Below are 15013 nucleotides of genomic sequence, written 5' to 3' on the forward strand. Positions count from 1 at the left end.
ATATTGGTACAGCACAAGTCTTTTATTATCCTCTTCCCATTGCATTGATATGGTAATATAAAGTGAGAAGAATGTATTTAGTGGACAGTTGATAGAATCTAATCCACCATTGAAATGGACTGTCTGTAATCCTTTTGCACATGAGCTGGGACACATCAGAAGGCTGCCCTTTATTTTTTGGTAAATGTTGCACAAGTTTTTCAAATTGCATGATGGACACTGTTAACCAGGCGTAGTAATCTTAGGCCACTTTGGTGGGGTTCGGTCGTGTGCTGCACTGTGCGGCGGGTGACCAGCTGGCAGGAGTTTTTACAGTATTTCATCCTGCACAGTGCCAGTCTTAATCACAGATCTCTCTATACTGCTCTCACACACACACAAAGCAGCTTTTGCAGAGACACCACCCAGCAGTCGGATTATGTGGACCCCTGCTGGGGTGTTGATCTGTCTTGTTTTGTGTGATAGAGTGACAGAGAGCCAAGAAACAACACAGTCGAATGCATATGAAAAGTCACATGATTTCAAAAATGACTCCAAATTTGTTGTGATTGTACTCTAGCAGTGGTACTTAACATGGGTTCGATCCAACCCAGGAGATCGAGAAGACCAATTGATTGGTGATGATGTAGGTGATTATGCTATATTGCCTATCCGTGCAATATGAATTTGCATGTATAATGTATGGCGTTCCACAGGGTTCAATTATGGGGCCTCTGCTGTTTTCATTGGATTCCTTTTTTTTTTAAACAGCAGTGGTTGTTTTAAAGTGTTCTGTAAATCTATGTTGAGTTGAGTGATGGGAGTCTGGTCACGTAAACGGAATAAGATTGTTGGGTCGAAGAATGTCAAATATGTCATGAGGTTACCATCTCTGTCAAACTCCTGACCAGAGCCTTGTTGCAGCAATTGTTGCTAACTTAACTAAGACCATTGGAACCCAGCAGGATTTGGCTGACTTTCAGCTGATTGCATAATGTTGTTTACCAAGCTCATCTATTTTGCTTAGGTAGTTTTTGAAGAGAGAAATGGCACTCGAGACATGATCATGTGGGGTTGAATGTTTTTATTCATGAAAGTCATGCTCACTTCCACTTATTTATCATCTAAGTTATCATCTAATAAAAGGCAAGAAAGTCTGCAATCAAACACGACAATTTAATTGTTATGGAGTATTCCTCCAAATATTGATATATGAAAATACTGACATAAATGTCTAAATGTAAGCTGTGATGACTGCAAGCCACTGTCATGGTACCTAAAAATTAGTGTGCTTTTTAACAATTGTTCTGTTCTGCGTCTTGAATTCTGCGCCAACACAAAGTACCAATTTACCATTATCACGAGGAGCACAAGAAACAATGGGCCGTATTCATCACTAGTTAGGACAACAACAAAAAAAATGTGTTTTTCAGTCCTACTCACATAATGTTTGGGAAGAAGGCATGTCCGGTACATTATAACATAATGAATAACATAGAAATGACAGTTACTAGTTACCATAATGCAATATTTTTTTAAACAGTGTAAAATGCTATGAAATGTCTTCTTGTTGCTTGATTGTGAACACACTGCTAGGGTATGATCGAAGATCAATAACGGAGGAAGGGAAAGGCTGTAAAATATGCCGTCTTCTGACAAGACAGTTCTTTCAAAATGAGCCGCTCATTACTGAGCATTAGCTCCGACATTAGCCTGTATTAGGGCTGAGAGAGAGGATTGAGGATTAGTTAGGTCTGCAACCAGCTGGAGATATGCTTGAACCTGAATGGAATGAGGTGGACTTTCTGACATGTTAATAATAATAATAATCGCACAAATACAGGAAATATATAGTAAAGTAATACAAATGAAAAGTATACATTTTGAGACTGTTGAAATGAGTTGTTGATCTATCAACAGTATGAACAAGACAATTGGCATTAGCTTCAAAGAAAGAGAATATCTTTCCAATATAAGACGATTCAATGTGTATTTTCGTTGTGATATTATATTAAAGTGGAACAATTTGATTCTGTTGGATTCAGATCTTTAAAAACAATTATCCAATTCAAATAGTTTTATTTTTATTTTATTTTTATTATTTTTTTTAAATAAACCAAAAGCTACAGTATGCTTTTACTGTAAAAGGGTCATTTGGTTTATCATTTTGGGAAATTAAAAACAAAACCAGCAACAGCAAAACAGTCAAGTGCTACATACAAAAAAAATAATTCAAATTGTTTATAAATATTCATTATAACATAAAAGTATTAAATAAAATATCAAGTATTTAATGATTTCAAATATTTAAATGATTTCACAAAACAGAGGTACCTGAACCAAAGTGACCCAAAAAATTGTTTTAAAGGGATTGATTCATTTAGCCATTTTCAGCAGTAGGAATTTGTCTAGAATGAATTTGATAACTTTAACATTATTTTTCATGTTCAATTAATCCCATTAAAAGGTTTTTTTAAAGGCATTAATTGTACATGAATGAGGTGATCAAATTGTAATTCTTGAAAAATGAGTCAAGTATACCTTTAGGAACATATAACGTTAAATAACAGGTTTAAAAAAAAAACAAAAAAAAAACAATCAAAACAAACTTTTTACGTTACTTTGGATGGGGGGGCCTCTTGGGGTCTCCACATTGTTGCTATGAAAAATGACCATATAAAAAAAAAAAAAAAAAAAAAAAAAAAAAAGTATACGTGTGTATTTTGCTTTCTCAATTATTTCATTTGTAGAAGTTTGCCAAGACGTTCGATGAATCGATGTGTATACTTTGAGAGACTCGTTATTTCTTTAAAGGCGTAAACTCTCCAACCACAACCGAAGTCTTATGTAATTGTGAATGTGTGGAAAAAAAGTGGGCCCGCCTCCTGACATTTGGCAGAAATCATTTGCTGCTGCATGTGTGTGTGTGTGCGCGCGCGTCTTCCGAGGCGCGTTCTCGCCCGTTGTATCGTCTCGGGCGCGCGCTGGCGCAGCGCCGCGCAGGCAGCGCGCACCCCGGCCAGCTCGCGTTCGACTGTCAAGTGGAAGTCACCCGCACCCGCAGCCAGCCTGAGAAGCTTTTCGGCTCGACATGGCGGCGGATCCCAACCCGGACTGGCTCTCCTGTCTTCCCCCTTCTTGGAGTTACGGCGTCACCCAGGATGGACGGATATTCTTCATCAAGTAAATATCGTGCGGAGACGTGGAATTCTCGACGGGCCTGGCTATTAATTCGTCTGTTTTGTTTTGTTTTTTTCCTTCGGCGTTCTCATCCCCCTTCCCCTCCGTTTTTTCCCCCTTCTTCTGTTAACAGCGAAGAAGCCAAGAGTACAACCTGGTTGCAGCCTGTTAGCGGAGAGGCTGTCATAACAGGGCACAGAAAAACTCCAGGCAAGTCATGTTTTCCCTCTCTCACTCGCTTTCGATCAAATCGCTGCTCGTGCATGATGGCTCGCGACGAGAAGTTGAGAGAAGATCTCTGCAGCAAAGCAAAAGCAACAAGCCTCCTCTTCTCTCCCGTGGTAGCCCCTCGCTCACGGCGTCCCCCCCCCCCCCCTCTCTCCTAATCCACCTGGCCACTTTGCGACACACTTTTTAAAAGTTCCGTCACGTAGGCGTGCGCTGATGTAGCAAATTCCCCCGCAGTGCCACTTTGGAAAGAGATTTTGCGGAAATAAGCGACAACGGGGGCAAAAGGGAACACACATCTGGACGGTAGCGAGGCATCGTCGCTTGCCTATGTGCTCAACAGCTGGATGTTGTGCCGACGCAGCTAGCGAAATAAAACAAAGGGAAAAAACGATTGAGCAATGGTGAAATCGGCGGTGGGCGCGGAATTGTGGGGAAAAGGCCACACGCCAAAATGAGCCCTTGAACGCCCAGACCAGTCGCTGCTGCATCACATGCGAGTGTGTGTGTCGGTATGTGTGCGTGAGATCACGTCACATCTCCTTGCACAGCTGTAACGCTCGTCTGTTTATCTCCCCCTTTGCAGATTTACCAAGAGGATGGGAGGAAGGCTACACATTTGAGGGCGCTCGCTGCTTCATCAAGTGAGTGCAATTGAAGGCAAAAAAATGATGAATGATGCAGATGTGGCAGTAGCCATCTTCAGCCGGCGAGGGGCTGCTTTGTTTGGTGGGCAGGCAGAGATTTCCCTGCTGTCTCTTCTCCGCCCACCAAGCTCCCTTGCTGCCCTTCTGGAGGAATACATGAATGTTTGTCGCCTGTTTACACGACATTTCCTGTGAATGAGCGCGGCCTTCTCTTTGTCTGCTGATGATGGCGCCGTCTGCGGTTATGCTCTTGCTACACACGCCGTGTTTCCTCAAAACATCTTCCTCCAATAGATACCGTATACCCACTTTGGATGCTAACCTTGACCCATCAGAAAATGTAGTAACTCAACAGTCCCATTCTTTGCAAAAATACAGTATATTTGACCGTTCTTGCTAACCAAAACAGCAGCATTGAAGCACACAAACAGTCTGTTAACAAGCTCTTTAAATTGATGTTTCAGATTTTTTTTCATAATTCTCACAAAATGGATGCTGCCCAAATCTGCAGTTGCTAAAATCAACACTCACATACAAAATTAGAAATGTGTATCCAAGCTAATAACAAATACCTGCAATGTTTTTTTTTTTTTTTTTACATAAACGTTTTAAGGATATAAAACCTCAACACACATTTTATAATTTTATACACTTTTCTCAGAGAGGCATTTAAATTTTCTGACATTCCTCTTTTATTTAAACACTCAACATTCAAACCATAAAATTTCAAAAATAGGTACACTTAATGTGAAAAAAAATGCAGGCAAAATTGCCCCCCCCCCCCCCCCCAAAAAAAAAAAAAAAATTGGTGAAACTGAGAGATTACGAAAAGTGAACTGCATCATAGTGAGTGAACACTTGTACATTTGGAATTTACACACATGGACAATATTGTTGATATTCCTTTGTTAATGAAATCAAATTTAACAGAATTCTTTGAAATTGTGATAGACCCACAGTTTTTTTTTTTCAAGGGACAATACCGATTATTTGTAGACAAGGAGGCCGATAACAATATTTGGAGCCGATATTCATTTTCACTCAAAGGGATAATATTGGCATTAAAATTAAAATAAAAAACTAAACATTTTTAAGTGCCATGATGAATGTTAAACAACGTTTCTTCAAATTTTCAACACTTGGAGGTTTTCCATCTAATTTTAAACATATCGAGAATAGACAGTTTTGTACGACGGCGTATTAGGACTACATCGAAATATATATTTTTTTAGTGAGGGCAATATGACGAGAAAAAAAGTGGCAAATTTGCCACTTTTTAATATGATGAGGAAAAAAAAGAGGCAAATTTGCCATAACTTGCCAGTTTATAAACTGGCAAATTTGTCACTTTTTTTTTTGTCTCGTCGCGCGGCTGTTTGTGTCAAGTGTGGTGCCGGCAGAAAAAAAACGCAAATGTCACAGTTTGCAAAATGTCTACGGTGGAAGAACTCCTTAAAATGTACTTTTCGGTCAGGTTTTCAAACAAGAAGATGCTTTCTCAGAGATTAACAATGTCATAGTTTTCAGTTTATAAACTGGCAAATTTGCCACTTTTTTTCTCATCATATTGCCCCCACCCTTCTAAAAAAATATGTATTTCTACGTGGTCCTAATACGCCATCGTAGTTTTGTTTTAAAATTCTAACAAGTGCAGAAGCTTCCAAGGTCATCAGCATGTGTTGATCTAAATGTATTTATTTCTTTATTTATTTATTTTACAGTGAATAAAGTTAGCTGAAATGTTCAACTTGCAACTTACATTTGTTTAAATTTCTAAGAAAAACAAAATATGTAGAGGGAGTTAGCTGAGTGACATTTGAAACACATACATTGACGTCAACCCAGTTTGAAATGGATCTCTGAAGTTTGTATCTCACAAAATGACGAATGCTCGGGAACGTAGCAAAAGGCGTTCACAAACAGTGAAAAAATTGTATGAACATGTTCAAAATGTCTTTGTGACAAGGAAAACTGTTTGCGACACGTACGTCAACAACTACACTGGACCAGAGGATTCAGGAGGTTAAAAGAAAAACGATTGGCAAGCTAAAGGCTATCGGACTATCTTCAGCAGCTTGACTCACAGGTGCACTTATTACTTCCAAATTGAAGATGTCCAACAATTTGGTCCACGTGTGTATACAATGTAGACATGTAGAGTGCTATACAGGATCAGCAGCAGCCTGTTATTGTCCAATTGGGTGAGTTGGCTGCCTGCCTGCACTGTCAGTTAGACGCACGTTTGTCAAGCGAGTGTGACTCAGAGCTTCGCTTGAGCTGAACAGGCTCGACTTGTTGGTGCGCGCGCGCGCTTTCTCAGTGTCTTGTGTGCATTTACATATATATTTAGTGGACCTGTTTGACAGCAAAATTACCCGTCTCTTTCTCTCTCTCTGTCTCGTTCTCATTTTTTATGGGTTCATTTGTTGGATGACTTTTCTTGTCTAGTTGTGCCACATGTGCTTTGTGGCCATTTTGAGAACAGCAGCTGACACATACGGTGAGCTAATATAGCTGTTCTAAAAATAGCGCCGAACCGCTGCTCATCGGTATGTAGAATGCACAAAGGCATGCATGCACACGGACATGTAAATATGAAATGCAAAAAAGGTATTGTAATATGATAGGCTGTGAATGCCGGTGTGGATAATCACATCAGAGTATGATAAACGTATCATTCAACCATGCATTTTCTGTACTATTCCTTAGGGCCGCAGCAAACATATCATGCTAACATTTGATATACCGTTTTTTTTGTGTGTTTTTTTTGTTTTTTAATTTTAAAAAAAGGCCATCTACTCTTTGTTTTGCATTGTCTTATAGAGCTGTCCACTTTTCGAATTTTGAGTACTAGGGCGACCTGTTTTGCCATCAAGCCCGTCAGCAAAGTAGTTGCAACATAATATGTAAGACATTTAAAAAAAAAAAATATTTACATTGAAAATAACAAATAGCATGTTTATCAAATACTGTTTTGTTCTTGCCGCTAATAGTGAAAGAGTGAGATCTGTTTTTGGTAATAAGAGCATGACTGCGATCACATGACAGCATAACATGATTTGTTTAAATAAGAATACATTTGCATTCTCATTATTGTTGAAATATGCTACCTGGTAAAAATGGATTTTGTGACATTGGCTTATTTATATAGTGGTGGTGGCCCTCCTATTGCATTTTTATACGTTAAATTAATTTGAGGCTTTGATTTTAATTGAGTTTTAATCGGATACATATGTTTTACATAATGGACAATTTCGAATATGAGATTTCTGCAATGCAAATGTTTCCTTTACACGGTGAAAACAAACGATGTATTGTGTTGCTTTTGCCTGTGACGAGCATACAAACCAGCCAGATTGTTAAAGTAGTCGAACGACATTTCATCACATTTTGAGAAGAAAATAATCCTCACACATCGAATTACAATGATCCAAAATCCAAGTGTCGTTTCACCGTGTAAGACCGCCATTTTGACTTGTGACGTAAGCACGTAATTATCCGTAATTCAAGCACTATTGGTTGACGAACACACGATATGCATGTACGTGATCTTAAACTAGTCGTTTCGTGTTACATTTAAATCTTGTAGGTATTTGCAGTGCATCATGAAACTGTTGCCAATTGTCAAAAAGAACATGCTATAATGCTAAAGATGTGAACAGCAAACCATCACGCTTCTTTTAATTGCGCTGCAAACACAAAGAAAGACATTACAGAAATGCTCTGCTTCGACTGAACGAGATCACTGTCGAGATGACTCAATTTCTTTTCCCCTTTTCAGACAGTCCCTTCGACAAAGTAGCCTTACTTGTACTTACACGATTTTGCTAATGTTAGCATCGGTGTCTGCGCTCTCAGCAACATGTTTAGCATTGCGGCGATTGCGTAAGCTTGAAGTGATTCGGTGATAAGCAAATTCTTTGTTGTACGATTTCATTTGACATATTTTTCACGTCCATTGGGTATTTTGTAAAAACAAACTTGAATTTCTCAAGACGTCTAGATCAGTGTGTCACAGGTAAAGTCACCGATATAACAGTTTCGTGTCACTTGGTGTGAGGAAACAGAAATGAGCTGTTAGGTCACGAGTTATTCATGGGAAATTAACCCATTAAAGTCTTGGCCCTTTTTATTGACACTGATCAGAAAAGACAGAAGGTCTTTTGTATTTACAATTGGCGTGGGAAGACGTCTAAACACAGAGGCAGGAAAAGAACTATTGAATAGTCAGCTGGCATGCACCGCCTTCGTAGCCTGGAGCTTAATGAGTACAGTAGAATTTAACCTGATTCAACAAAAGGCCATATTGGTATTCACTGGCCAATGCTGAATCAGCAATTATTCCTCAAGTCCTTGATCGGCACATTTTTGAGTTAGTCAGTAAGGCGAATGCCGTCCTGCTTTGCTCTCATGCATTTAAATGGATTTTACAGCGTTTTCCATAAGGAATTATGGAAATGGAATTAATCTGTCACACATTTGGTGGCACAGACTGGCGCAGGGAGCCACATTTAGTGCCCATGGAGCAGTCGTGGGGTGACGGTTGTTGGTCCTTCGCCATTGCACCTGGTTTCACATCATTATCAGCAAGCGAGACTTTAGAAATCACATTTTGATAGATGACGAGATCGAGATCATGACATGAAGCTGAAAACACGATTTGTTGTTGTGTTTGAACGACTTGAATTGTGATTGACAGAAACGTCTTTCTTGTTGGCCAACATCTGATTACCAATGCTGGTTGGTTTTATCATCAGAGAAGAATAAATGCAATATTGGGAACAATCTGTACTTTTTGCCATGAAAGTGAGTTTTCTTTGGGATGAAGTGATGAACTGTAGTGAGTGACCCACAAACCAATAAATGGAGCTGTGGTACAAAAAAACAAAGAACGAACTTGGACTCCACTGAAAGATAACACCTGGCACCAAAAACTTTCAACGGAATGAGTCAGATGGGCATGTTTACGATTGTTTGGCCTCGGGGTGAGGCTGAGCTCACCCAGCGCTATTCAAATGATTTTGTTGTCGTTTTCCGCACATTGAGCAAACATAGAAACACAAAACTCCTGTTGAATCACTTTGTCTTATAAAACATTTTTTTCTTTTAAATTGAAACATCCTTTCCATCTCTGTATCCAGTTTACACAATCTCCATCATGATGATCCAAATGCGGCCAAAGCCGTGACATTCTGGACATTTTAGTGATAACTCTCTGGGAGGATTCATTTCGTGTTCAATTTCTTATTAGTACATCGCATGTCTGCGCAGAAAAGTCTTACCCAAGGTCTTCCACAGAAAACAATTTTGGCTGCCAAGATTTTGAAGCACTTTGATTGGTTTGAAGCTCGGCATGGCTAAATTATTTCACTCAACCTCAAGCACCGACGAGTGGTTTCATGTACTGCAGTTCTTGTGTGCTGCAGAGTTGTATCCAACCGATGTTGCATGCTTCATATCAGGCAGTAGTCACGCTATACAACTGCTACTGTACTATCATTAAAAAAAAAAAAAGGGAAATGCTTTCCAAAACTGTTGTACTAGTGACCCTGATAAAAACCTTGTTACGTTGCCTTGCTGGAGTTCCATAAATTCCAGATGTCTGTGAGGCAGTGAAGGTGTCTGCTTGTGATTTGCGATTGGATGAGTGAGTGTGTAGACTCGAGTAAAACGCTAGCTGGGTTTCTTTTGACGTTGTTGAGGTCAAAATTAACTGCTCATTTTCACAGTAAAGAGATTGCTTGTTATGTCCTAGTTTCATCAAATGAGCAGACGTTACTGTACGTATATTCTTTGCTGAATTTGCTAATTGACAGCTGACGTGATGATTTAGGCCGGTTGTCGGCTATTGTTAGCGGATGATGCTTAAGTGTTTAACTCATTCGTTCCCAGCCTTTTTCACAGACGCAATCCCGTTTGCTCCCGGCTGTTTTGCTGGATTTTGACTGATTTTTCAAGGCCCACAGATTATTGTGTTCTCTTACTATAAAAACATGGAACCTATCAAAAGAAAGATTAGTCTCTTCTTTCATCAGGAAAAAAAAGAAAGTATATTTCTGTTTCCGTTTTGCAGCAATTAGCATTAGAATATAGCTAAGTTTAATTAATCAATTTTCACAAATCTATTTACAATTGTGAGTAATTGAGCTTTTTTTCAACATGGCCTTGGTTGATCTCCTTTGCTCTGCTGCCACCTGCTGGTCGTTTGTGTAATAACTACCATTTCTGCAAGCATTCTTTGCAGTTGAGAGGTTGCATCAAAGCCTTCTGTTTGCTCTAGCATTAAAAAAGAACAAAAAAAAAACGTCTTTGGAACACATAAAACATAAAAAAATATATATATATTTATAAGTTATTGGCAAGTTAATAATGCTTGAAAATGGAATGATTAAAAAAATATATATAATGGCAAAAAATTCCATCCAAAATGTAATAAAACCAAATAATATAATAAATAAAATCCTGAATAACATTTTACCAATAAAATAAACCATATTGCTTTATTAAGGATTTATTATATTTTCAGGTATTATGCATTAACAGCAAAAATGGAAATTTGGTGTTAAGTGTTTCAGAGTGTTTTTAACAATGTCTAATTTAAATTGAGTTCTGCATTGGAGTTATTTATACCAACTCTGCACACAATTCATCCAAGTAAGCTCCGCCCACTTCATTAGAACTTCTGGGAGTTCTAATTGTTCCACTTAAATGGTCCTGTTCTTTTTTTATTTAACAATTTTAGATTCATCTTTTAGTGTTCAACAATCAGATGTGTTAGCTGTTACATCAGTGTTTTAGTGTCGTCCTAGTTGAAATTGTGATATGATTGGGTTTCATTATATTTTAATCGAGTTAAATGCAAATTTGATAACATTTTCAGGAAAATTATTACATTACAGCATGCAAAACTTCCAACCATCAATTGTGAAGTTGACATTAAGTTGAAAAGTGTTTTTTGGACAAGGAGATTTGAATCAAAAACAAAGAAAGTCAGCAAATAAGATGCTGGCAGAGGCTCTTGGGTCTTTGTGATGTTTACTTATTTAAAGTAGGAGTGATTTATTGAGACAGATTTCATGCAATCAAGCTGGTAACCCATCCGGCTTGTTGGATATGCTTACTGCACACATTGCTGCCATGTGAATGTTGCCACATTCAAATTAGATAAGGGCCGAAATACAGATACAGTGGCTGTTGAACTGACTCATCATTCGGCTGGACTGCGTGTGTTTGTGTTTGTGGCAGCTACTGAGTACTTTGGGGATCTTGCAAAATAAACAGAGTAACACTAATGTAGCCTCTTTGTCCCCCATGTGCTGCAAAACAATGGCGGTGCTTTCGCTGCAGAAGCAGTAGCTGATTCCAGCACACGATGTACAGATCAGCAAATCAACAACAGCTCATTAAAGTGGTGCACAGGCCCTCGTACCCCCCGTGCCAGGCTGTAGGGTTCATTTTATTTGTGAGGTACGCCAGAAGAAGGACTCACAGCGATTAAAACGTTCACACGTTTTCTTGTGGTATCTGTCTGTTGTGGAAATCCTCCTCGAAATCCTCTTTTAATGAGTTTCACTTTGTTTAAAGAATATGGGATGGGTGAAAACTGAAAACTCACTATATGGTCTCTATCTAGTGGATTTTCACCTGGAACGTATCTACATGTGTACATTTATGCCAAGAGGGTGACGTATACATCTGTTGGTGCGGGTCCTTTATCAGTCAACAGACGTTTGGTCTGGATCTGACCTTGTAGAGCTGATATGAGTTTCATGTTTTATGGCGAGTAATCAAACTTCTCCACCATGACCCACACACACACGCATGAATGAAGAGGTTACATACGTTGCGGTAATCAGATAAAATATTGGACAGATTTGTGCTTAAGGACTAGGATACACCAAAATGGCTGCGTAAAACCAAAATGGTGGACTTCCTGCGTCTTTACAGGGACAGATTCTTCAAACTTTTTTTGTGGTTGCACAGTACTGATGATAGGGTATGTTCAGAATTGATTATTTATCCCCTACACAATACAGTATTTTTTTTAGTGGTAGTTTTCGAACACCGAATCATCAACTTTCCATGATACATATTAAACAAATGAATGAATTATAATAACATGAAATTGTTTTAACAAGAATGAATTTCATAAAATTAGTACAATCGAAGGATTGTATGCTCACGACACATTCAAACTGCCTTACAAAACTGCCAAGTCTGTTTTACAGTGCAAGCAATAGTATGATACTGTAGTAGAATGTTTTAGAATAAAATACAAAAAAATGTATCCATCTCATTCAAATTTAAGGAAAGTCCTACAGGCTGATTGATGACCTTGGTGAGGGCTCATCAAGCTTTCCAGATTACTCGAGGCTGAAAAAAAAAAGTTGCATGCAAGTCGAATTTTTGCCAATGTTAATGCAGAACAACAAAGTGGTACTGAAATAAATCCTTAAATCCACCCTATGCGAGGATTACCCAATTTATTTATTTTTTTTTACTGAATCTGTTTAAGAGATTGATAGTGGTTTTTTTTTTTTTTTTCAATGGCAATTTTGGAGGCTGTACTTTGTGGTGCATTTAAGCAAACTGAGCCGTCCCAGATATTATCCTTCCTATTTCTATGAATTAGTGTTGGCAATATGTTACAGGAATGTCAAACTCCTCGTTTACTATGTAGTAGGGCTGCACGATATTGGAAAAACATGCGATATGCGAAATAGTTGATGAATATAGAGATATCAATATTATTCCGATATTTAACATGTACATAAAGAAATGACATTATCTAATGAAAGAATTATTATTTTTTCTATGCGACAAAATAATCAAACTCAAGGTATTCTTAATTAATTGTAATTACCTCTCGATAATGTTCAACTATTGGATGGCAGTGCACATTTTCGTTAAGTACACTGTGTTCCAACTATGTTTTGCATTTGCATGATTAGGGTTGGAACACCCATGGAACTAGGGGCATGGAAACCAAAATAAAAAGAGTGGGTGAGGAAGGGATTTTTTTTCAGAGAGCGCAGTAGTAAATTGTATCAGTCAGTTCCTCTCCTCTCTCCTCGCGAGCTTTGAACTGAGGGTCTTCTCTCCTTTTTTGTCAGGTTTAATAAATGTCAAACAGGTAAACCTGACAGTCTGACTGGTCAAATTCAGATAAAAGCATAAAATTCCATATCAAATTTATAGCATGTCTTTGCGATATGCATATTGCATAAGCCAATATCGCAATATTAATGTTTTTTATATATATATATATATATATATATATATATATATATATATATATATATATAGTCCTACTATGTAGTATATGTAGTTTATGATACTAAACCAAGATCAAGTTGAGGATGATATCAAAGTCCCCAATGGTTGGGTGTGTCTGATACAGCTGTTCTTTTTTTTTTTTTTTTTTTTTTTTGCTACAAATCATTGTTAAATGGGTCATGGGCTTGGCGGGGCAGATCTTCTCCTTAATGATTTCCTGTACGATCTACGCCGACCAAACACGCTTGCTCAAGTGCATATGTTGCTTAAGTCCCATTTTTGAATGGAGAGCTGCTGATTGTGTTCGGCTCTGTAGAATTCAATGTTTTTGTAAAACATTTTTTTAGGATAGAAATTCAAGACTAGAGTGCTCACTGAGGGGAAAGTGGGCCAGGAAAGGGGTAGCTCACCAGAATCAGAGAAACCGACGGTGTTTTCATGGACATATGAAGATATTTCAAATGTTAATCACATGCTTGAAATGTGGAACAAGCAGTGTGAACATTGCTTAATACCAGATGAGAAATCAACATGAGTGTGATGAAAGCAGGACATGACTTTGAATGACCTCCCCCGGATTCTTTCAGCGGAATCTTGTGCAGGAGGCTTATAATGACGTATGTTTATGTTACACTTTTACATTTATAGATGCCCTCAAACAAGAATGACTCCAGAATGGAGGTCATTGCCGAACACGTCAGGACAAGGCGGAACAGACGATGCTAATGAATTAACAGAAAAAGATCCAAAGGACAGCAAACATAATTAGGGGTTAGCATGTCTGAGGAACACTGCTTGTTCCTGATTTTTAAGAACTCATGGATCACATTGCTCAAATAAGTGGAACAAATGGAGCAAATGCAGTTGGCAGAAAATTGTGATGTGTGTTTGATGATGATGATTGTGCTACTAGCTGCTTTCATCATCAATGCATGAGCTGCTAATTATTTGGTAGGCCCAAGGCAAATACAGTCATACAGAAGTTAGCGCTGCCTCACATTGCTTTAGCGTGGCAGCCTTGTAAACACAACAGGCTTGTAAAGCCGAGCCAGCGTCAACTACATGAAACCAAACCAATAGAATACATCCGTGTAGAAATATGTGACTCACACAAACAATGAAAATGAGTCTGTCAGTCTAACACAGAAAGAGTGTCTGAAAATGCCCATGTCTGTGTTTAGAGCAATTAGCAGAAATTCTCCTACATAAATCAACACCTTGTGGCTTATATTGGCAAGTGCACATCTTTTTGGGTGGATGATGGATTTTTCTGTTTGCCGCAGGCGCCAACCCTCTCCCACGTGAGTAATTGTATCCCACCTGTGGACAAATGGGGTACACTGGAGTTGAGTATTGTGTCCATTTGATTTATACGTGCTGTATGCATCTGTACTGATGAGAGGTCTTTGCCTGGTTTTTGTCCTGACTTGGCCTCAACTCCTCCAAGTCTTGGTCTTGGTGTTGCTTTATGCGGTCTTGAAATACAAGCTTTTTTTATTTTTGCTGCACGCTGTTGCCGTGGCGATGTGCTGTTTGCAAAGATTTATGCTGTTTTTTGAGGGTCTATACGTGGTTGAAAACAGACCTGGCATGAACATGAATATTTTAGAGATTTCTTGTGTAATTTTGAATTACTTGCTCAATAGCGCCCTCTACAAATTTTTAACAGATCTTTCCTGGTTCTGTTTCACCTTGATATGCGA

The 15013-nt window shown here is 38.5% G+C and overlaps 1 protein-coding gene across 17 annotated transcripts in view; it reads left to right on the plus strand.

Moving 5' to 3' along the window:
- Positions 1–2844: 2844 nt before the first annotated feature.
- The window catches only part of LOC144003185 (pleckstrin homology domain-containing family A member 5-like), a 51141-nt gene continuing 38972 nt past the window's right edge, over positions 2845–15013 (plus strand). For 5 of the 17 annotated variants that reach the window (XM_077499142.1, XM_077499143.1, XM_077499139.1 and 2 more), the window contains exons 1-3: positions 2859–3162; positions 3293–3369; positions 3974–4031. In XM_077499142.1, coding sequence (XP_077355268.1) covers positions 3071–3162; positions 3293–3369; positions 3974–4031 — 227 coding nt within the window. In that variant the 5' untranslated portion in view covers positions 2859–3070. Of the gene's footprint in view, positions 3163–3292; positions 3370–3973; positions 4032–15013 lie in introns of all 17 variants that reach the window. The other 12 variants (XM_077499136.1, XM_077499150.1, XM_077499152.1 and 9 more) reach the window with 5 other exon arrangements.

This window comes from Festucalex cinctus, chromosome 16 (assembly GCF_051991245.1).
Source record: "Festucalex cinctus isolate MCC-2025b chromosome 16, RoL_Fcin_1.0, whole genome shotgun sequence".
Classification (NCBI taxonomy): Eukaryota; Metazoa; Chordata; class Actinopteri; order Syngnathiformes; family Syngnathidae; genus Festucalex; species Festucalex cinctus.